General features: G+C 39.3%; 1 protein-coding gene across 1 annotated transcript in view; it reads right to left on the reverse strand.

The window, feature by feature from the left end:
• eys (eyes shut homolog) overlaps positions 1 to 25,342 on the reverse strand; it is a gene marked incomplete at its 5' end in the record, with an annotated part of 148,796 nt that overhangs the window by 84,919 nt on the left and 38,535 nt on the right. The window contains 6 exons of the mRNA XM_079559411.1: positions 252 to 348; positions 9,679 to 9,938; positions 12,991 to 13,112; positions 18,501 to 18,622; positions 20,788 to 20,985; positions 24,104 to 24,217. Coding sequence (XP_079415537.1) covers positions 252 to 348; positions 9,679 to 9,938; positions 12,991 to 13,112; positions 18,501 to 18,622; positions 20,788 to 20,985; positions 24,104 to 24,217 — 913 coding nt within the window. The remainder of the gene's footprint in view (positions 1 to 251; positions 349 to 9,678; positions 9,939 to 12,990; positions 13,113 to 18,500; positions 18,623 to 20,787; positions 20,986 to 24,103; positions 24,218 to 25,342) is intronic.

A 25,342-nucleotide genomic window follows, 5' to 3' on the forward strand; every position in this document is an offset into this window, starting at 1 on the left:
GTAATCCGTCCAAATTAGTGTAAAAAAACAAACACACAAACTTTATTTTGGGTTGTATTTCTATACACACTGAAAAGTCACGGATGTTAAGTGGTTAGATCATTGTTATACAACGTTTTTTAAAAGGTTAAATATATATCGTGTGTACTGTTTCAATGTAAGTACAATTACTATTTGATACCATGTTATTTTCAAGTGCGAACATTACCCCATCGTGTAATCAAAAGTGCAAACAGATAAAAATTCGTAACCTGTAGATGTTGACCCCGTCCACACATCTGCCCTGGTTGTGGCACGGATTTGAGGCGCACTCGTTGGTGTCGATTTCACACCAACTTCCTTCAAATCCTGAAAGGAAAGATGAGAGGATCAGCAAGCCCTACTACTCCCTGCATAACGTCAGGCCCGATAATAACAAAAGGCCCAGGTGAATGCCATTTTAATGGAACTAGTAGCCCCTGCAGCATATCTCATCTTCCAGCCTGGGGCGCGAGCTGTTTCCCCCTTTGAGAGTATGTAAGTCTAATAATACTTTAGTGCCACAGACAGATTGGTGCGAGGGTTAGTGGTTTGGGCTTTGGGAGGTGCATGAGCGGGTATAGGGGGACATCTTGTTAAGTCGGGCTAAGCGGCGGGAGGGCTGAAGCCCATACGGTGTCTTGGGCCCGGTTCATTAGGGGGTTGAGGGCAGCAATGGCAAAGCAGATCAGTGTGAATGTTTTGTTGTATTCAGTGGAGAGCAGCAGCGATGGGACAGTCAGGCTCTCTTGTGACTGCTACTGATGTGAAGCAGGTGCTGTTTATAGTTTTTCTGCTGAGCCAGGTGTTAGGGTAATTTGAACTGGCTAAATAAGTTACATTTGATTAAAGAAAAAGTGACAAACTGAGTGCCATTTATGACTTATTTAGGACAGGTAGAAGGAGCATGTCTAGCTCTACATAGGACTAACACGTTGAAAGTCCTCACACAGTTCGGGTTAGGGTTAACCCTCACTATGTGCCAAACAAAATAAACATGTTAATAAAACACAGCATACAGCACACATTATATGCAGTTCATTCATGACAATAAAAAAGATGTGATGTTTTCGTGCCTCTCGGTGAAGTGACATGCCACCACAACGCTGTAGTAGGGTGTGTTTTGGGGCGAGTGAGTGAAGAGGGAATCCGTGGGACCACAGAGCACTGAGCAGCTGGTGAATTATGGGACAGCGCAGGTTTCCCAGGCCGGCCTGTCACTCAAAGCAATGGAGGAGCACCTCAGGGACTACTCCGAATGTCACTGCAATGTAATGCATCTTGTGGCACTAAACAGTGACTGGAGGCTGTTCCCTGACAGAGAACAGAGGGATACCCCAGGCAGGTGCAGTCCCTCCATCACTGGCTCCGGCTGCACTGTCTGATCACAGCCTCTGCCAGTTAACGTCTCCCTGGAAAAGAAATTGTGGGTAATCCCTGGTGGAGGAAAAGCTAACTTTGATGGACGTTTCAATTGAAAGATGACTGATGTCTTCATTTTAAGAGAGAATTTAGCTTAGACCACGACATTTGTGTCTATAGTCTTCTTATCACAGTGGCTGTCATGCAGATGGTGCTGCGGCTCAAAGAGGAGCTTCATGTTATATTACAGTGCTGGTGAGGTATAGATAATGGGCTTTGTCTGTGCTGTCACACCTCAAACCTGCCTCAGTTATATTTCTGCATTATATATACGTATATGACACATTGTGAACTGCTAACTGCACTGTTTTGTCTGAGCTGATACCACCTGAAGGCTCCGATGGGAAATACAGAACAATATGTGACACATTCTAAATAAGACCCATCAATGTGGAAATTCTTGTGTATTTTCTTTCAAAAGCCACATGAATAATGATTTAAAACTGTCACATTAATATCTATGGATATATTTGACCGAGGGCTGTGAACAGAAGATCGAAAGAAACAAGAAAAAGAGAAACACTAGAAAAACACACATCAATACAGATTAACTTCCGGAGATTTATAAATTTCATGCATCTTTTGGACTTTAGTGATATCTTGTGGCTTACTGGATTTTTGATACAATATTCTTTGCGATATTATGTCCAGCCCTACACTTGAATGGAGCTGTTAGCTCATTGATCTTATAGGCAATGTTTCATCATTTTAATTAAATATGTAGTTATTCTATGTTTGTTTGTGATGAGATGAGGTGTCACTATTGTAATGTTATGTGGTAGTAGGAGTCCTCAAAAGCCCTGACTAAGTTCCCTGTGTAAGAGGGTTAGGGAAAACAATTATAGTTACATGGAAATATAGCTAGTTAACTTCTCCCCACCTGGGCCACCTCCACAGCTTTGCAAATAAATGCATTTCTTCATTAGTTTACTACAACTATCTAACTTCATATTGTACAGCTGCTGTGTTGAGGGGCTATTCTTACATCTTTAAAATAAATTAATCTCTTTCTCACAGTAATTTGAACAAAGCACTACATCCCCGTTTTTCTAAACACAAAACATGACTCATCCAAGGTGTGATTTTGCATGCTCTGCCTTCTGTCAGTTCACACCAACAGCTAAATAACTCATCAATACAGTAAAATTGAATGAAGACAAATGTGTAACAGCTTGAGCAGGTGTTTTGTGGTGGAGGTCTCCAGAAAACACCTGTGAGCGATTTCCTAAATACTGAAAATAGAGTCATTGTCTCCAATTAGCGCCGCCCTTGTATCATCGACACCGCACAACCATATCATTGCAATAGCTCAAGATATAATATTTGCATAATGACTGCACGTTTTAATTGATGCAAAATAAAATGTAGAGACTATCCTCATCCATACAGTGGCATTATAATCAAGACTGTAATTTCAGGCCACTTATCCTCTTTTGACAACAGGCTCTACTCACCAAGAGAACAACTCAGCATTACGTTCGTACTTAGTAAATATTTCAAAGCTTAAAACAAACTGCATCAACCAGAGCATCCCATACTGGCCAGCTTCAGAAATCAGCCTAAATTAGCCTTGTTGTAAACGGCTCAGTTGTTGCTGCAGGTTGCCTTGCCACTGGCGTTCCTCTCCCTCTCAGCGACTCACTCTATGACACGTAACAAGAGCTTTGGTGGTTGTCTGCGCTGTGCGTTTTGCCTCCCAGGCTACACACAGGGTGCCCTTAGCCATTTGATTGGTGGGGTTTGATGCGTCTCAATGTTGCCTGCCAGCCCTGCCAACAGCAGGCACTAAACAGGGCAGAAGGAAAAAAATAGAAAAAGCATTCTCCTCACTGTTTAATTCAACGGTCTGGCTTAACACTTCACTCTGATCAATAGTGTCCATACCACATTTTTGATAGAAAAATATAACTACTATGGTAATGGTTATTGTATTTCAGGGATAGATGTTGTTAAACTAAAAACACTTAAAAGATCTATATCATGCTATTTTAGCCATTCCAAAGTTAAGTATAGGCATTTATATGAATGATTGTACCTCTACCGCTATTGAGCACTCATTTTTGTGATAAATATAAGTGTTTTCTGGAGGTATTTTTCAAACCCGGAAGACACAACGCTTCGATTCAGTTAACTCCGCCCCCTCTCTCCGCACATACAACTTTACCGTAATATAAATAAACAGCAATAAGTGAAGATACTTCACAATGCAGTTATAAGGAGTTGACATCTGCAACACAGCTTCATAAATGGCTAACACACATGCTAATATGCTAACCCGCGTTTGGACTGATTCACCGCTCTGGTCCATCGCTGTTTACATTATGGGACTTGTGTTGGTTATAAAAGTTAATCCACTTTGATTCAGGCAAAGGTTCACCAAACATCCATCAGAGACAGTCACAGAAAAACAATATTTTGGTGATAGTCGCCGAATCCCGGAGAAAAAACAACTTCAAGTGGCCTCTTCTTGAAAAAGGTTGAATAAACTCCCGTCCTCGTAGCCAAACGCGCTTCTTTTTCTCCGTCCGTGACATTATCGTTAGGTAAGAATAAAGAACAGGTGTGTCCAGAATAGGATATAACGAGCTCCATCTTCACAGCTGCAGCGCAAACATGACTGATCTGTTCAGACGATCAGGGGATGTGTTTGTTTTGGCCACAGCTGACCTGGAAGCACCTCGGGCACATCCTTTTTTCTTTTTCCTTTTTTTTTCTTCTCTTTGCATCTCTCTTACGACAGAAATAATGAAAATCCGGCCGTAAGCATAGAATTAAGACATTACATTACAGACGTCGAGCACTTCCGTTCCGCTGTTACGACACAACTGAACAGGTCAGTCGTTCACCAGGAGAGGGAGAAGCAGCTGCTCAGAGAGCAGGATTCAGGAGGATTACTGAGAGCTGCGTGAATGAAGCCACACACCACTCTGGGGGTGTTTTTGATAAGGAAATAGCATAACAACATGGCTAAAAGCTCTAAAAAGTCGATTTTGCATGATATATGACCTTTAAAGCAGTACTAAGCAACTCATGCCCCTAGAGGCCATAAGTGCAACTGCAGGTGTCGAAGCATGTTGTGGTTTTTTTTTACTCATTAATTGCCAGTAAATACTAGAGTAAATACTAGAGACAGAAAAGGCAAAGGGAGAGAGGTATATTGTACATCCAATTACACAATAGAGATATATTTTTTTTCACGCAAACTTGGCTGTAAATACTGTTTAGGTGGCGTTAGCCCTCAGTTAGCTTTGCCCGTAAGCCTGTTAGCTTCTTCTTCATGATTCTATGGCTCCTACCCGGAGGTAGCAAAGTTGCAATTGTGGTTTTCTGGCCAGAGACACCAGGGGGAGATGAAACACCCAGAGGGACTATGGAAAAGATTTATTAATGTAAACAAATTACTTGATACTGCTTTAATATGCATGCCACTCTATTCAACGTGAATGGTGTTAATGCAATGGTGGGGATCCATAGGTGAACTACAGAGACAGAGACCTACCCTCACATCACACATCATTGTCACGTCACCCAGTCCCTTCATTCCATCATGCCAATAAATATGGTTAACCTCCTCGTGTTGTGCAGTAATCCTTGCAAGTAAAATTGCAATTATGAGTTGTGCAAGGGGTGAAAGAGAAATTGTTCTTAGTCAACAAAGTATTTCTCCCTTTACTTGAGTCTTTCCTAATATTAAACATAACCTTCTCAGCAAAGTATAAGGCTAGAAATCTATAGTGCAGGCCATTTGGTAAACAACCACAGGTCTTAAATGGTGCACTGTCATTTGAGTGAACCTTCAGTGTATTGGTGAATACAGGGGTTAAATGTTATAATGACTGCAGAGGTTTATAAAAGCTCTACCTTTGAAACCTCTGTGCTCACTGATGCTTTTCCTTCTTGTGAATGCAGCTCCAGTTCAGGTCTAAAAACAGAGGTCTCAAAGCAAAAACGGGAGAATAAAAATGCCCTTTTGCCCTCAGCAATGGAATATCAGTACCGCGCCGAGACCTCGGCTCACGGAGGGGGCCCCGTTTCATACCCAGACCAGCTACACCAGCTACATTTCAATATTTTCCTGCCTCTACTGACTGCCATCACTCTGTAATATTACCTAATACTGCTCCTGCAAATGTCACAGCGGATTTCATACTAGGAAATTTGCTTAACATGCAGCAAGTCAGACGGCCTTCAAGGTTATGTGCCATAACTTCATGAGAAAATCAGATTATTCACCTTCAGTCAAATAGTCATTTTACACCTTAGGGTGGCCTTCACCCTAGTCTTGGCAGGATATACCGTATGCATTATCCTGGTCAGATCATTGCAAACTAATCATGCCCGAGAACATTTTGATTTAAGGTCAAATAAGTAAAAAAAAAAAATCATCATAAAATTAATGACTTACCAAAAAACACCAAATGTTTTTAATTTGTGTGTGATTGTTGTGTATATATAATAATATTATTATCATGAGATTAAGTCAGTGACCCACTGGCCTGAGCTGGAAGCTAAATTACTGGGTGACAAGGTTGGGCATCCAGTGCACAGTCGCTGCAATATCTATAAAGACATCAGAGTGGGCTATGAAGCAGATGATTTATGTAGACTTCTCCGCCGAAAGTGAGCTTTAAAAGAGATGGTAGATATTTCTTTCATGAATTTTTTTTTTCACTTTTAGAAAAAAACAAAAAAAACCGCAGTTTTCAAGGCTTTACCTGTTTTATGATTAGATTAATAAATAAATAGGATGTTTTAGGGAAGCAAACTGATATTTGAACACTATTACGGTGGTTTCTTAAACTGCCATCAGTGAACTTGAATCATCCATCTATCCATCTTGAGAATGATTTTGACATGTCACAATCAGCTCATAATGTACGTATGTATCTTAAAAGATCCTGTGAAGTGTGAGTGAGTGCACTGGCTGGCACAGCTGCTTGGCCGCTCATTAACCAACTGTTTGGTAGGACACAGTCTCAATCTTGTGGAAGGTGAAGGCAAGTGTAGCATGGCATGCAAATATGAGGAGGTTTGCTCTCCATCTGTCCAGGATCACCTCTGGGGATATTCGAAGCCTTGGCGACCAAATGGGCTTCGCATAGTAAGGGACCATACGATGTTTGAGAATATATTTCCTAGGTGGCTGATATCATAGTTCATGAGCTCAAACTATACGTCACTTTTGCATGGCTCAATTAAAATCATGAGCATGTGCCAAGCTGCCCTTTCACTGACAACGGAAAAGGTTGTAATGCACTTTTTTTTTAAACAATTGAGAGTCCCCACCCCTGGGTAACTAAAGAAGACATAATATAATATTTTGCTTAGGACAAAGTTGTCTGATTTGATGTTCATTTAACATGATATCCTAGTGACCAACAGTTTTAAAGCCTTTCAGAATCTCTTTCCTCTTCTGGACTAACATTGTCCCAACGACACTCCAAGGACATTGTAGCCTGTGGGCTGTGAATCTACAGTACCTCCTCTTGTAAACTGCGCTGAACGATGCAGCGCGTGTTTGTTTCATCTGTTGTGGTTGTCGGCCAGTGACCCTCACCCCAACCTTTACTCTAGCTCTGCCGTTTCCAGCCTGCTCCTCGATCAGCTCTGGCACTCCCCGCTGCGGCGCGCTCATTAAGGGGAAAGTGGAACATCTGTGCTGGTCAAGGGAAGATGACTTAGGCCTCCTGGTCAGAGTCTCGGCGGAGAACAAAAACTCCACAACGGAGCTACAGTAATCAGGAGAGCAAAGGAATGGAATACCTTTACATTTTGTCCTGAAGGAGATTCTTTCAGCGTGTTTTATTCTGGCTCGCAGGTCTCGCTCTATACCTTTGTAGACAAAATGCACTTCCATTGTAACTGTGTTACACCAATCCCTTTAAAAGTGCTCCCACCAGGCACCTGCTAATGGCTCCTTTTTACTTCTTCTTGAATACGAAAGTTGTCGCATCATCTTTTTGTGAGAGTGACGCACTGAAGTGACTGGGGCAAACTAGGAATGGTTACTCTCTATAATAAGGCTTTGAATACAGCAGGCAAATTTTATCCATAAATTTAATGCCTTTCTTTCTGAATAAATGCTGTCAAGGCAACATCCATTCTTCCTTTTGATATTGTAGCATAACTTAACAAATATGTCAGCAGGAGAAGAGATCTTGGCAACAGAAGTTTCAATATGAATTTAACTCAAACTGCAAAGTGCAGACTACTTTTCATGACTACAAGTGGACAAACTGTTACTCTATGCTTTATCAGCAGAACGCTTTTTGTCTGCCCCAGGCCATATAGTCTATGTTCATTACAGACATATAGTGTCTGTAATGCTGGGCTGACTGTCGGGATATTTGGATACTCGCTGCTCAGCTGAGAGTAGGTTTTATGTAGTTTGTATTTTTGAAACCTGAATTTACCACTTGATGAATAAGTGTGGTGAAAGCAATTTTAAGAATATTGAAACGGCTTAGCCTTAAGCATGAACTTTTCAATTACTTTTAGTATCTGAAGTTGCCTTATTGTGCGTTCATGGCAGAAACTGTTGCTTCTTTCATGCACAAAAGTACAGTTGAAGAGTGAATTGCTGCTGATTCTTCAATGAGCTAACCTTGGTAATGTTTACTATGAAGTGTATGTCCTCTGTGTGTGAGATGAGATTTGCTTATGGCTGTAAATCTGCTAGACAAAAGCAGAGAAATTCTAATTTAATTAGGTCTGGGAATAACGCAAGGCCTACACAATTTCCTTGACAAATAACCTACACAATATGGTAAATAACAAGTCTGAAGAACTGTTGCACTGGGATCAAATGGTTGTATTCCAGCTTTGTGTCTGTGGAGTAGTAGCTCTATAGGATGGATTTATGGTGAATAATAATGGAGTAGTGATTCATAATTGTGTGAAGTAAAAAACGACCAAGCCCACGCAAAGCTCTTGGTGTAATGTATGCAGCCAGCACCTAATTTCCTATTCCTCTCCCTGGAAGCCTTCTGAAACCAACCCAGTCGCTCTATTTATATCTGGAAACATCTTTTCATCTCAGCACTGATAGAACCATTAGCTCCAACTTGCTCCTATAGCATCTTAAGTCCCACACTTATGCACTTAACAGATAGAATACAATTCAGAATACCCTTTTGAGAATATAAAAGCATGTTCACAGGCCAGACATTCTCCATGCAATCAGAGTGCACGGCCATGCACTGATAAAGCATAGACAGAAGTTCATTAAATACCCGCAATTCATATGAAAGGCATTAGGACCTCTTGTTCTCATTTGTCCGTCCATGACATTACCACACAAGAACAATCATCATCGAACATGTCGATGCAGTAACAAACACATTCATCACAAGGTTCTATACATGTACTTTTTATTATAGCAAGTTGATATTATAGACTGTATTCATGGATGCTGTAGGCGACGAGAGAAATGAAAAAGATTAATATTAACAGCAGCATTATGCAAAAACTAACATGTTTAATCAGGAGTTACTTTGATGACAAGCCAAATGTATTCAGTTTTGATAAATAGGTTGCTGATTTTCATCTTGGCCTTGGCCTAGTTTTTCTGTGGACAATTTCTATAAATAACTGACAATTATAAAGAAAATTTGCTCATGCGCAATTTGCACAACTCAGAGTTACAGATGAAATTATTTTATACTTTTTCAGTAGTACAACCCAAAAAATACAAGTGTTAATTTTCATATACCGGTACTTCAAGGTGGATTTAGTCTAAGTCGACATAATCCTCTCCAGATGGCACATTTTAAATGCCATTTTTTGTTAAAAAAAAGAAAAAAAGAAAAAAAAAGAAGCCATAATGTTCTTTAGCACTTGCAATGCAGAAACACCTGCGTTACAGAAAATGACTGAACATTGCCCTGTAAAAAATATTACGAAAATTGTAGTTGTAACAGGGAACGTCCGTATTTTCCACCATAACCAAATGGCAAATGCCATAACATTTCTGTGTAGTCTGCAGACAATGGACATGTGCTAGACATAGTTTCACTGTCATCACCTGCCAATAACCACATTTGCAATACCTCCTTGAGCTACTTTAATAAAGTGCAAATTCACTCAAAGTAGCCAGAACAACAAACTAATTTCAGCGATATCAGTGCAAAAATCTTGCAATCTTACAGTTCAAACACAAAATCTTTTCAAAATCAATGTAATACCCAAAAATCCTCTTCTAAAAGCCCCTTATATGCAGTAGATGGTGTGCTCACTCACCAGCTGTGCACACGCATGCGGCGGTTCCATTGGAGCGCGTCAGACATGAGGAACCGTGCAGGCAGGGGTCGTGCAGGGGATCGCAGGGGTCGTAGGGCTGGCTGCACACAGGCCCGATGTAGAAGGGGGGACAGGTGCAGAGGAACTCTCCCGGTACATGGGACTCCTGACACCGTGCTCCGTTCAGGCAGGGAGCCGACTCACACTCATTCACATTCTCTGCACAGTCCACACCTGTCCACCCGGGCCCGCATGCACACCTTGGATATACAACAGAGCAGAGGTGAGCAAGCCGTGCATTCAGATCAATGCACGGGTAAATAAACATTTTCTATGAGTCATTTTACAAGATTAAACATATCCTTTCCACATAGTCATTGGTGCAAAAGGTTCGGACACTAATCTGAAATACTTTTTGCCATCTTAAATAATGCAGAACAAATCTGAATACACAAAGCAATGTATATTTTCACATTCTCAGTTTGAGAGAGTAGCGATGATATGCACTAACCTATTTGTGTTATTATAGTCTGTAACAACAAGGTCTACTAAATGTACTTACTCGTATTTTTCATACTATTTTTAAAGGTTTGACTGGGGGTGAGACTTATACTCAGGTACGTATATCCCCTTGACGCCTGAATTTATTTTCAGTTATATAAAAAATATATTATCAGTGTTTTTAGGTTTAGGTTTAGGTTTATGAAACATTGACATCGCAGGGAAAAAACAACTTTTCAACCTGAAATGTGTCAATTATAATAGAATAAATAATTTAACGGTAACAGAAAAAAAAATATATATATATATTTATAAAACGGGTTTATAAATCAATGTTAAAGCTTGTGGGATAAAATATATTTCATGTTTTTTTGTGTGGCTCTTCTTGGATGCATTATAGTCTTTGGTGCCTGAGATGGTATCCAATGGAGGGGAGAATAGTTATGAAGTGGGAAGAGTAGAGGAAGTGTTTTTCAGGATATTCTGGAGGGTCTGCAGTGTGGCCATGTCCCGCTTCTCACTCAGAGATTGGATGTGTTTATGCTTTCAAGCTGATGCCAAATTCTTGCAAGGAGGGGCATGTTGTAAATTAGTGACACTCGGCGTTAAGGGGATACATCAAAATATATAATTTCACATTTCTTATTTTTACCCTGACTAGAGGGCACTCTCAGCTTGTGCACTGAACCACTGAAAATAAAAAATAAAAAACGCTAAAGTTTGGAGATAGCGAATACCTTGTGAGGGACTGGCAAAAAGCGGAGGTTACTCTTACTGCAATGAAGAAAACAAAAAAAGCTACTCGTGGGCTAAAAGCTAGATGGCCACAGCTAGAGGAACGAGATTCACAAATGGGTGCTTGAACAACGTGCTGACGGGAGAGGCTTGTCAACGGTACAGTTAAAACTCCATGCCCAGGTAGTTGCCAAGGCTGGTGCGACTTCTAAAATACGGGTAGTTCAAACCATGCACAACTTATATATACACAAAAGTACTTATTTTGGATTTCCGTAAATAAAAAACAACCCTATATTTTGATAGTGAGAGACGGATTTGAACGCATCTTTCTGGTTCATAGCATGCAGTGTGCCGAACATAATAGTATAGTACGTAGACGGAAAATATAAAGTAAGTAAATATTTTTGAAGAGACGACACACATAAACCCCACTTGTCATTTCTAAGCTTCTTGAGGCACAAGTATATACCTTGACAACTGGCATTACATTCAACCCTTTTTGGCAATTCAGTGAAAAAGCTGTGAACACAATTCCTTTGATGGAGTAAACTGCTATAGTCCCTTGCATACAAATCCATAGTGTGAGAGCTGCCCCGGTCCCCTTCTGCCTCTTACCACCAGACAGTGCGGGAGATTTTGCAGGTTAATTGCACCAGTGGCCTGAGCAGCCTTTAATTCTGGACAGCTGAATGTAGGACACAGGAGGTTAGAGCACTGAGTGGGATTAAATGGAAATGTATGCCTTGTAGGAGCGCGAATTGTGCTGGGAATCCTTGTGTGTGTGGAGAGAGAGAGGGTATATGTGAAGTGTGCGCTCTTAAGGCATCTGAATATTCCACTTGGTGGCAGTGAGCACCCGAGCACCGCCAGCCACTCCACCTCACAGCCCCCCAGTCTCCCTCCACGTCCCCCCCGTTTTTCCACCTGAAGCGGTTTAGCGTGTCCCCAGCGAGAGGGGCATTAGCTGCAGCAGATAGCAGGTACACGGATGAGTCGCGGATCCCCTGAAACCTTTTCATGCTGTGAGCCATTGATTGACTCATTTGTTTTACCTGCCATATGCAATTCATTATCTCCGCTGCCACTGAAAGGACATTTTGCAACATATCAAACAGGACCACAGTGCCACTGCTACCCACAGAAAGTGGGGCGGCAGAATATACGGAAAACAAGAGGCAGACAATAAATACATGGAACATTTGGATGATTGTGATGATAGGCCTAAATTTAAAGGGACACTGCGTAACATTTTGGACTATACACTATTCCTGCAGTGGGTAATCAAAGAAGGGATTTGGATGAGTACCTAGCCTATTCAAATTTCAAATTCTGCTGACTTTAGTCGACATCACCATGGAGACGAGCTGAAGACAAACCCACTCCCAGTAAAGTTAGAGTCATGTCTTAGGAGAGTTGAGCCGCTCACAGCAAAAGCACATATGAGGTATTTTGTCAATAATGAAAATATCGGTCATGAAGTAAATGCTTGTATTTCAATTGTTTTAATGGGTCAAATTCTGGCATTAATGTTCTGTTTTAGCAATAAAGTTTTTGAGTAATTTTTTCATCTCCATTTACCAAATGTGTTTTCAAAAATACATACAATAACTGCGTGTTTACTCATGCTTTTTTTTAATGTACTGTATATTTGAACTCTTCTTATTGCACTTTTTTTTTTATTAAGCTTGTTCAGTTTATTCTAAATTATGGCAATCATAATGTCATAATATACTGCTCTATAGACTTTATTTCCTTTTTTGAGTGTGGAGAAAATGAAAAAAATGTCCCTTATGAAGCGCTTTGGATGACATGTGATTCCCTTTCCTTTTTTTCTTTTGAGCAATATCATACTTTTTTATTGAAGACTGTTATGTGTGTGTTTTCCTTATCACCAACCCGCCAATAAAAATTAGCATGTGTCACTAACTCAATTGCACGCTGGCTTCATGAATACACAATTATTAATGTGCACTGTCCCGTATAAATTAAGCAAATTAATGAAAGACATACATCTAATAGCTTTTCTTCTCTCAGCGGCATGTGTGTGTTGTGTTGCCCCTCAAACAGACTCACTTGTATCCGTTAAGAAGATCCGTGCAGGTGCCGTTGTTTTCGCACGGCTGCGATAAACATTCATCAATTTCTTGTTGGCAGAACTTCCCTTCCCAGCCCGAGTGGCATACACACTCATAAGTCTGTGAATACAAAAAAGCAGGACAATCAGGTTAACGCAGAAGTAAAGTGGCACCTTCCACCTGCACTTGTCTCCTAGCCGTAAAAAGTAACTGTTTACAGCTCTAATGGGGCTATGGTGCTAATTAACCGTCAGTGTTAATTAAGCCGTAATACAGTCAGGAGAGGGATAAGTGCATATTATTTATGACCTTGCAGATTTATAGCGCTGTTTCTGCTTTGCTTATAGACTTGTTTTTTTGAAAAACATTGAGCCTCCTACTCATACAAATGTTTATGTTTATGTGTGAAGGCCTGTAGAGATTTTCGAGCCATCGTCATGCAGATGCCTTGGTACAAACGCCCACACTTTGTGAAAAAGTATGCTCAATGTCATAAGACAGGATTATCACAACAAAAGTACTTTACAAAGTTCCTGTGGTTCGGACTTGGTCAAGAAAGATTAACCTGTCCTATATAGCAGTGGTTCACCACCTCTTTTGTCTAGCATACCCCATGAGTCGTTCATTTATCCCCTACCTCAAGGATTCTGACAATTTTATTTATACAAAGTGACCAACTAAACCCAGATTTATTAGTGTTTTGTATTAAGAAATAAAGCTACAATACAAACACAAATTCAAAACCTTTAACTGAAAAGCATCATTAAAATGAACCGATTTTAAAGTAATATTAAAATACACTCAGTTTCACCTTCTTTTTGAAACAGAAAAAAGTACCCCATGCTAAGTGCTCCCTGTACCCCTAATTACTGATATATACGGTGATTGGTTTAAGAAAATCCATGAGTTTATATTATATTCGTATTTAGGTGTTACCCGTTTCTCATAGTGACCTTTTTGTGTGTATTGCTGCTCATATTGACCAGGACGTGCTTTAAATAGAGTCTTTCCTTGATAAATAAAGGTCAAGTAAAAAGCAAATATTGCTTTCATTACTTGGTCCATACTGGTTAAAAAATATGAGTATCACAAGTTGAAACTTATGCAACAGCTAAAATACCTGCATCTCTACTGCAATTAAAAATTAGCCGAACAACGGCTGTACAAGTACTTCCCACATTGCCACATACACGTATCGGCAATTACGTAAAATTCCACTTTCATTTGCATCATGTTCAAACAACACATAATCCATTTCTCCTTGAGTATTCATTTTTCAAACAACAAGGACCACTCCATGTTTATTCCACCATTGCCATGTAGTGGCCATTATCGCAATTAATCACACTGCACCAGGCGAATGGCTTGTTTTCTGTGGCTTGTGAATGTAGACTATATAATTTACATGCCTCTACGCATCAGCGATGAAGAGCGTCTTATGGTGAAGTTTTTTTTTTCTGACTTCCTTTCTGCCAACTTCCTGTCTAAAGGTCCTGGGTGCGTCTGGTTCAATGCACGCTGATCTATGTTTTATACACTGGGGGGAGGGAGCTGTTAAACTTTGTCTGATATAATTTGCGCTATAGCGAAGGTGGTGGAGAGAAAATGGCGTCATCTGGTGATAAATTAGATACCTCCAGGAGACTGCGATTCCTTACCCCGGGCAATAGGACATAATCTCATTTTTGCTGCTAAGTCACCTTCAGGGACCGTACTTTGCTAAAATCAGTAGAGGCTCGGGGGAATAATGGGTGAGAAGGGAAAGGTGAGCACACCGAGCAGTATTAACAATATTTGAAGGAAAGCCTTCGACTATATCCATATTTGGGTCTGTATTTGGAATTTTGGAACAATCGTTTGCTATAATAACAGCATGGAGAAATGTACAGGGAACATGTTATTTACTTCCAATACCAATAACTCTATTATGTTATGCTTATTACGCACACTATTAAATATGAATAAACAAATAAGTCTTAAAATAAACGTGAAAAAACTAAATTATGTTACCAGATATTTTGGGATAACTAATATACTCTCAAACACTGAAACGAAGTAAAGCAAAAGTTTCATCAAAAGAAATACCCATATTATTTTTTCATCCATTGCTGACCATACATTACCCATTAACTTGTATACCTTAATAAATCCTTTTCGTGGTCCCTCTGGGGATAATACAAGTGTTAGTGGGATGATTGGGGGGTTTTCATCTCCCCCTGGTTTCTCACTTGCAGCTTGCAGCTTCCCTGCACCGGGTCAGAGCCACCAATACACACAATGGAATCGCGAAAGAAGAAGCTAACAGACTAACGGGCAAAGCTAACTGCGGGCTAGCACCACTTAAACAGTATTTACAGCCAAGTTTGAGTGAAAAAAAATATCTCCATTGTGTAATTGGATGTACTTAGTATTGTTTTTAAGGATTATTTTAGTTTTGCCTGGTGGTACTTGGAAGGTCGAATATTTTATGAAATGGTGTGAAAAGCTTGAGAGCCTCACAGAATTTAAAAATAATTAAAAAAAAGCAAATTTTATGTAATCCTCCAACTGTACTTTCCAAGGGCGCAGGATTATTCTAAACCTACGCTATATACAACACTATAGGAGTGCGTTGTACAGCAAAAGTTATCCGTCTTTGTCAGTGTGGGGCGAAGAAATCCCCAAACTTTATCTATGTCACATCTGTTTTAGCGCTGCAATCTGTTAGCACATAAGCAGCTGTTGGAAAAAGGCCCCTGGTACTCATTGCACAGTTTGCGAGCAGTGTGCTTTTCCCCAGGCCTTTGTGCAGCTGAAACAGATCAATGTTATTGGCTGGAAAAAGACTTGAATAAATATAGCCCGGGTTTAAAAAAGGTATGTAATTTAGTTTGAAGTGTTTTTCAGTTCACCTGAAGGAAATGGTGCAAAAAGGCCACACACTGAGAACAAATGCAAAAAAGAAAAAGAAAAAGTGATTTATTTTCTAAGTTTATAACAAATCAAGTCAAATGATTGCCCATAACAATCTATTTATGCACATACATAGTCTTTTTTTTTACTACCTCAATTCAAACTGGGCAGAATACTTGTAGTTGTATGTACTAAAAAGCTATTAAAGTGAGCAGCAGATGAATGTCTTTGGCAGTGGGGCAAATGCTGTTTTCCAAGAACTGTTATAAAACAGTGCGTGCTTTTCATTATTTCATTGGCATCTACTTCTAATTACCAAAATATGACACACTTTACACAGACACAGAGAATTTAAATAAAACTAGAAATAACAGGGTATTGTCTAAAGTGTAAGCAATAACATCTGATACTACCGTAATAATGCTACTTCTATCTGATTTACTATAAGCTAAAAGGAATAGGCCACCCTTTTTACATTCTGAAATATGGTCTTACTTTAGCTTAGACGAGTTGATGCGTAACTGTCTGGTCGTTGTGCATTCGCTCAGTCACGCAAATGTTGTTAGCATTAACATGGGAGCACTTCAACGACATCCAAGTGCTCCTAAGGTATTATTATGCCTTACATATATAGTACTTTTTATCTGCATAGAAAATCAACATGTTGGATTTTGTGTAACTAGACATGGATCGTGTAAAGACCCACGTAACTGTATTTAAATGTGTTTAACTGTGTTTAAAGGAAAAACGTGGAACAGCTTGCTAGTTTCTAACTTCTCTCCAGTTTGGCACTATACCTATGCTGGGAGAGGCTAAACAACATTTGCGTGACTGAGCACACGCACAATGACCAGACAGCTACACATCAACTCGTCTAAGCTCAGGTAAGAACATATCTCAGTATGTAAAAACGGTGGCCTATCCCTTTAAAGCTGCAGGATTTTTGGAAAATCATATAATAGAGATTTTTTGGACCTTGAAGTTTTGTAACAGCGATTAGATTTGAAATGTATGTTTTAAAATCAAGATCCCCTTCTAGGGATGGCCGATATATCGGCGCTGCCGATATTTGCCATTTTTTTCACATATCGGTATCGGTCCGATATGGGTAAATATCGGCCGATATTTTTTTTTCCTTTGAATTATTCACTGCATCATAATGTCGTAGCTGAATGCAGCAGCAATGTAGACGGGCTGCACTGACCTGACTGGGGCAACAATTTATTCAAATGATCTATAATAAACAGTGGCTCCTAAAAATAAAGAACCTCCAGCATAAATTCACACGTCTCCAAAAGAGAATATGTTTTTACTAAGTTTAAACAAAGTGGAGCGGACACTTGGACACCACAGAGATGCAGAGCCACAAGTTGCTGCTGTAACAAACTGGACTAAGGTGCCTCCATGGACATAATTCTGAGTCAGGATTAACAGGAATCATTTTCTGATGGATTATTTGTCGCTACATCTGAGGTGAGTGTTGCAAAAGTTTCTCCGTCCTGACGCCAGATTTATAACTTTGTTTGTTAGCGCTAGCATAGCTGCTAACTGGCTAAAGGCTACAAGACGTAAACATGACCTTTCTGTCATCATGTAGGTCTAACTACAGTGATGATAATGTCTGTATTCACGTTTACTCCGCTCACTTTTGTCATGTTAATGACCCGTGAAAATGAGGCGTTATGTTGCATTTTCGCGCATATTTAATTAGACGCATTTGCGATCGTTTGCGCATTTACCATTGAAAACAGTGCGGTTCAAAGCTCATGCTAATCTTGTAAATCAACTGTTTGCCTTTTGCCTGCTCTAAACCAACTCTAAATCTTCAGTCTGGCCTCATAAGTTCAGTATAAGGTTCTGTTAAAGTGACATGATGCTATTTTTTGCAATTCCAAAGCCTAGCATATTCCTAGTGTCAGTGTTTCCCATTAATAGAGGACATGGGTGAAAGTATAACAATAAGTAGGTCTGAGTAAATATTTAGCCAAAAACAAAATGACATTTCACTCCAACATTGCATTTGGTCTTTTTAATATTTTTCTAATAAACAGGATTGTTTCATCCTGGTGTGTGAGATGTGTCTCAGGCATAAGCATAAGACATTCCAATAATGGAACAATTTACAAACTTTACCACATTTGAGTAAGTCTTTCTATTGGTTTTTAACGTCAAAATAAATATCGGCAAATATCGGATATCGGCCACAGCAGCAAGGCAAATATCGGTATCGGCAGAAAATTTTCATATCGGACCATCCCTATCCCCTTCACACAACACATTTTACACATGTCCAGAAGCATAAACATTTGCAAACAATTTCCAAATATTTGTAGGTCTAAATTACTGGGGATATAGCTTTATCCTCAAAGAGACACAATGTGTAATTCTTTGCAAAAGATAGTCAATTCAGTCAAGTACGCATCCATTCTACTGAAAATACTACTGTATTCATTCATTCAATACTATATATGCGTCCTCCAAGTCAAAGTAGTTAAACAGCACCATCATTTGTGAATGCCTCTTGCAGAGATCTCCTCCACAAGTACACAATACACTGAGTTTCTTGAGTGAACAGTGAACACTTTGACAGTATAAGAGAAATATAGACAGTATTACCATGTGAAGGTCTCTACACTCTGAGTTCCTACTGCATGAGTTGTTCACACAGTCATCGACGTCCTGCTCGCATCGGGGCCCAACGTACCCAGGATTACACAGACAGTAAAATCCATCCACCACTGAAACGACATGAGAAAAACAGTTACATGCTTTACATTATTATTCACTGGAATGTATGTATTGCAAATTCAGTGCCATTGTCCTGCATGAATGCTTTATCTACGATGTACGATGATCTTTTACTCGCTCGGTGATGTCTTTTGTCCAGGTTGTTCGGAAAAAATAAAGAAAAAATGTAATTACTACAGCTTGCATCATAAATTAATTCACACTTTCTCAGTAGGTCTCTGATAATCTACAGCATCCCCGCCAAGGTATTTGCTGATAATGAACGCAAGAAGCCACCCCCCCCATCGTGACTTCATCTTTTAATGGCTATAGTCATTAAAACATACGTCTCTGTTGTATCAGTCAATCCATTCGAGGCTAAATCTATGTGACAGGTGGCCTCCCTCTCCATCACCCTGACAGACGAGCTAACCAGCCCTAAATGAACTGTCTGCTGCGGTCATTCACTCCACCCTTTTCTCCCATTTCTGTCTCATCGCCAGCTTATCTAACTCCCATTCAGAAAGAGCCTGAATACCCAGAATAGACATCAATGGATGAGTCATTTGTTTTCACACATTACAAACATTTAAGATGAACCGGATATCTAAAGTTAATAAGAAGTACAAAAGCTAAACAAATGAAGGGCGCATATCAGATTTGGATTCAGATAAGATTGTATAGACTGCTTATCTATAACGTATAACTTTTAACACTGAATAGGTAGAAAACAAGAAGGAATTAAAAAAAAAAATGTTTCCAGCAAGAAAAATTTAATCTTGTAGTGAAGGCAATTGGAGTGCAGACTTTAAAGAAGAAAAGTACAAAATCGGATCACCTCATGGCATCAGCAGGCTTATACAATTTAAGCACTTTTTGTTTTTTCACACAGTATTTATGATTGTAAATATTACCGTAATGATTCTAAAGAGGGACACCTTGCTCTGTTTTTCGTTCAACACAACAGTGGTGTACTTGGTGACAGAGGTAATTGCTGTTCTTACAGGAGTGAATTTATTACTTCCACGGTCAGGGTCCCAGGATTCTTCATTATCCCAAAGATTTACCACGTAATCTATGCTGTCACTCTGTCTTGGTGCGTGTTCTTGCTATTACTCTCATTAAAGGCTTTAGGTCCGGGGTGGCAGTAGCATTACTCATCTCTGGCGCAGTGGCTATGCGGGGCTCTCTCTATGGGCTAACAGGCTGGTGGTGCTGGTGGTGGTGAGCAAAGGCCAATAGGTCCTGCAGGGCTGGTTCACTAACCTGAGGTGAACAGGCTGCATTTGAAATGACCAAACACAGCTGACCACTCTATGCTGTTAGCACAAACTGAAAAGGCTTACTGTGGCGCAATCTGCCTTCAAGCCTTCAGTTCACAGAGAAAAATGGTAGAGCAGCGTGATATTCTGTTTAATATTTAGCTGGTAATATCTAGTCATTTAGGCTTATTTAGGGTGTTTTCAGAGTTATTCAATAGCTTGTAAATGACTGTCCCCAAGCTTATACAATACAGACTCCATAAATATGAGGCAAAGCCCTTCTTGTAACACAGCTGCACTAGAATTAGTGCTACTCTATTACTAGTAGAGTAGCACTAGTAGAGTAACAAATTCCACTATTACTACTACTATAGACAACTAGTAATAGTGGAATTTGTTAAGTAAAATCTCTAGGTATTGTAATATTCTTCCATGTACCAGTGTACAGCGGCATTTGATTATTTTCTTGGCTAACATTATCTTCTCCACAAATGCATACACATAGAATAGTCTCATACATTTTTTAACTAAATTTTTCATTCTTGAGTAAACATAATTGTCCAGCTAGATGCATACACATTTAAACTGACTATTCAAAAAGAACACAACTGCATTGATGCCTAATTGATTTCCTTTTGTGCAGATATTAAGGAGCTAATCAAGCCTACTGCAGCAGGTAATGTCCCAGATCCTCACATCACATGGAATAACTCAGGTCTCATAACACCCTAATAACACTATTGCAGCTAATAAGCAGTAGTGGTGACCCAATTGAAAACCGCCTGCCAGAGCATAAGTGAGCAAAACCAAATTTGACACATCCGTGGTGTGCGTTGGTGTGTGCGGGGGTACTTTGCCATACTGTCTCTGAATGGCTGTTATTAAGCATGTCGGCGAGATAGGCAGCTTCTTACCGTCATAGCAGAAACCGTGCAAACAGGGGCTGGAGCTGCATTCATCCACATTGATTTCACAGCGGGGGCCTGAAAAGCCTCTGCGACAGCGACAGCGGAAACCCAAAGGGAAATGGTCCTGATCCAACTCTTCCACGCACACAGCACCGTTCTCACAGGGATTACTGGCCTCACAGGGCAAGAACTCGCAATTATGGCCTGAAGGAGCAGAGGGAGCAAACACTCTTAGGACAAGCACACTACCAAAAGAGTATGTGAAGAAATACAGCAGCATTGTATACCTGCGGGTGCTAAAGTCATATTGGTTGTTCCCTTGAACCTGGCCTTGTGATAGGACTACATGCTGTTACCACCCTGCCCTATAAATTACGTGACTGAAAACTACACAGACCCACTGAGAAGCCAATAAAGTGTATTGGAAGACAATATACTTTTACTCTTGAACATTTACAATGTACTTTCTGCAAAGTCTTTTACAAAATGTTCTTCCTGAGGTGTTAGTTTGAAATCAATCCTGTCAAAGCAGGCTGTAAAAGTAGCGACTAAGGTTTGGGATGAAGACAAATATGTTTGTAATTTATATTTGTAACAAGTTGTAGATAATTGGTATGAGGCGTATAATAAACAGTAAATGTCTAAAGTGGACCATACACTCCAAACACTTATCATTAATTAATCATTTTAATGTATTAATAATTTGGTCATTATTATGTAGTTCCATCTATTGGAGTAATGTTCTTTAGAAGAAACATTATTTTTGCCGAAACGCAGAAGAAAATGATTAATTCCTCTTAAGGTTTTGCTGTGCACAAAGAGGCAATTACCAGTTGTCCATTTATATGGAGCATTTTTTCAAGACCGGACAAAAAGACTGAACAATTCCTTTCATGGATAAGAATAAATATAAAAAAGTATTACACAAGGCATCCTGTTCTAACATCTGAAATTTCAAGTATACTCGCAAAATAGAACCTGAGACGCAACTCCAACCTCAGCTCAGTTTCTGTAAGATTTTGACATTAATCTCATTAATAAAATTTACTTGACGAGGACATAAAATCTGACAACCGAGGACTTCAGATTGACGCAAAACTAGTGTCAAATAAAGAAACAAGGTACAAAATACTTCACTTAGGTTAGAAATGCAATAATGTCAGACGTATTTGGTTGCCCGCATCAATATTTAATATTTACTTATAATACCAGAAAACTGACAACAATAGAATATCAATGTCCAGTCTCATCTCCAAAGTCCCTAACAGAACATTGACAGCCCAGAGTCAGAAACACGGTGACGCTGAGCACAGATTGCATTATGTAACTAACAATATTTCAACAGACAAATTGAATAAGTGACTGTGTGTACTGTATATTAAAGAGTTGCCGGGCCTGTCATTTTCATTGGGAATCAACATCCCACACTGCATCTGTCAGCGCTGCTCAGTGTTTTTAAATGCCACTGGCTCTTAAGACGCTGTGGAGTGGAACCGAATAGAGTCCCTGTCATCAAGATTGTTATTGTCATAGCAGTGTACAGCTCATTTGGGAATGGACAGAGCTGTTGACTGGCGCATTAAATAAAATAGTTAACAAAGGTCATTATAGACAACATAGACTTACTACATGAGGTCGCTGTTGCAATATCAGCCCCACCATGATGTGTGCTGGTTGGCTAGGGGCTTCTAAAAGCAATAAAGTTATAGTTTATGCTTTTTTATGCGTTTTGTATTAAAAACAACTGCACTGCCTGCTGTCCCAATCCCATACAATGAAATATTACATGTCCTCACATAAACTCCCACTATTGGTTCAGAAACACTGTCTTCTTATAATTTAATCTTTGCATAGCTTTGACAAGAAATTCCTACTGTGTATAACATATCAAACTGCACATAGTGTTTTATCTTTAGCTCTGCTAATTAAATATTTCTAAATGCTTCAGTTTTTATTTGATCACTCAACAACCATTTTGACGGACCAATTTGAGAATTACTTGTGCCTTTTTTAGAAGTCAGTTTCTTATGGCCACTTAGCTTTAAAGGCAACATTTGTAAGTGGTGCTTTGACTGTTGTCCTTCCAGAGTCCACTGCCAACAGTCATGTTTGGGCTTTCAGAGTTTGACTTTGGGCGATTACCAAGGGCCCTCTGAATGTTTTTGCAAGATTGAGTAAATTGAAGTCAAGTCAGACAGAGGCTGAGTATTCATAAAAACAAATTCCAGTCTTTTGGCATACAGTTAAATGAATGTTTATGAAAATGAAACTGTGTGTATGAACTATGTGAGTGAGTGGATGTTCGTAATTGGAGGAGCAGATGGAACAGATTGCTTCTGTCAGTCTATCCTAAGACAACCGTGGTTACAATAGTAGCTTATTACCACAAATAATAATAATCTACAAATTAGATGTGTGGTGTTTTTACTGTAATAAAGACTGTTTCAAATATTAAATCAGGTGCAGCATGCTCACTGTCTATTTATCACATGACTTGATAAATCATCCTCTTGATGTATATATCTTTTCTAACTAGTTACAAAGTGCCTCACAGCTCAACAGAGGGTGTGTAAACCCTATTTTAAAGCAGAAACCCTACAATCAAGGCAATAAAACATTGAAAACCCACAATACATGTGAACAAAACAGTTTTTAAATAGGAGACACTTTTCGGAACTCAAGACGATGGTGTACAAACTATAAAAGCCCTGCCCCCTCCTGGGCACCTCAAGGAGAGACTCTAAGTGTATTGGCTGGGACACATTATGTGAGGAGGCCACTAAGGTATCCAGGAGCGATGTATGGATAAAATGAATAATGACTTTGAGGAACTTTGTATAATAAATAGGATAATCATTCAAGAAAAAAAAAGCTGTGTGCAGTTTACGAACCAAAAGATGATCAGTTCAGTTTCCAGACTAACAAAACTGTAACACTCTGTTACTCAGACTTTTTGTGATTGTTTCAAGAGAAGCGTAAGAATAGTTATGTAAAACTTGTTTTTGTGTGAAACAATATAGAATTGAATCTGTTGTTGTGTTGATTCCATTGTGTCTCAATATAAGGCCTGTTGTCGTCGGGTTATATTTCTGATACAATTTCAACCGTAATGTAAGGTTTATCAATGGCGGTTTTGACAGAAGCGGCTGCATCAGCGGCAAAGCTCGTACTGATGTAATTGTTATGCTTAACCACTGGCAGCAAACACAGCAAAGTACTTTTATTTAGATGAGTGAAGATGGTCTACAGACAGGTGAAAAAAATTATAGCGTTTGATGTTAATTAACTTTGCTTTTGTCCCCATTCCCTCAGTGCGTATTACCTTTAAATGGAGCCACACATTGGCAGAAGTAATTACCGGGCTGGTCAATGCATGTGGCACGGTTCTTGCAGGGAGATGAATCGCACTCATCAATGTCAACTTCACACTTCGCACCTGCGACAGAAAAATGTAGACCAATTAACAGGTTTGTTTAACCCTCTATCACATCCAGGCACATTATTGTGCTTTTGGAGTTTTCCTTTATTGCATAACTCCTAAATTTTTTAGGCCAACTGAGTGAAATTTGCCCGAAGGCTGTGTTTGTAAGTCATTTGGATTTTTATCCCACTGTACACACTCATGAAACAAACTCCCATTGTGGTCGCTTCGACACAAAAATGTGCTTGAAACTTGAGAAAGCAATAAAAAAATGTTAAGACTGATATTTTTGAAACCTCATTTTTTATTTTGAAGGTTTGACTTTCCTTCGTTCATATACAAATAATATTACTTACATTTTTTTTTTTACATTTAATTTTCAACTTTCTGACCCAAAGTTACTACAGCGCATGTTCCAAAAACACAAAAAAAATGTGTTGTTTTTTTTAAAATATTTTTAAATTTTCAAATGCAAAAAATTCTGGTCTGGCTGAAGAGGCCAGATGTCTGTGTAAGATGCACCGAAGGATTTGTTTCTACGTTAAAAATTGCAGTTGTGGGTACTTCAAAACAAAAAATGTGTTTCCAAGCTATAAAAAGGAAGGAAAAATTATTATAAAAGATGGAACAGATTGCTTCTGTCAGTCTATCCTAAGACAACCGTGGTTACAATAGTAGCTTATTACCACAAATAATAATAATCTACAAGTTGTGGGTACTTCAAAACAAAAAATGTGTTTCCAAGCTATAAAAAGGAAGGAAAAATTATTATAAAAACTTTTGTTTTGAAGGTCTAACTCTTGTCGCTTTTTGAACCATTTGCAGTGACAACATTTTGCAGTGACAACAAAAGACTTTCAGGCTTGATGACCAGTTGTATACACTGTACACGGGGGTATGGAGACAACCATAGAATTCCAATATGAAAAAAAATAATTACAATTTAGGGGTTAGAAAGTTTTGAAAACATGATATTTGATATTATGAGGACAAACGCTTGTGTAATAAATGGGAAAAAAGTATTTTAAAACATGACAAGGGCAGCAGATGGGTTTCAGTGGGAAGTCGTCGCTTGTTCCATTGATCATAAAAGAAAAAAACAAAGAAAAAAAACATGCATTTTCTTTCTCTTGCCGTACT

This window comes from Gobius niger, assembly GCF_951799975.1.
Source record: "Gobius niger genome assembly, chromosome: 7".
Lineage (NCBI taxonomy): Eukaryota > Metazoa > Chordata > Actinopteri > Gobiiformes > Gobiidae > Gobius > Gobius niger.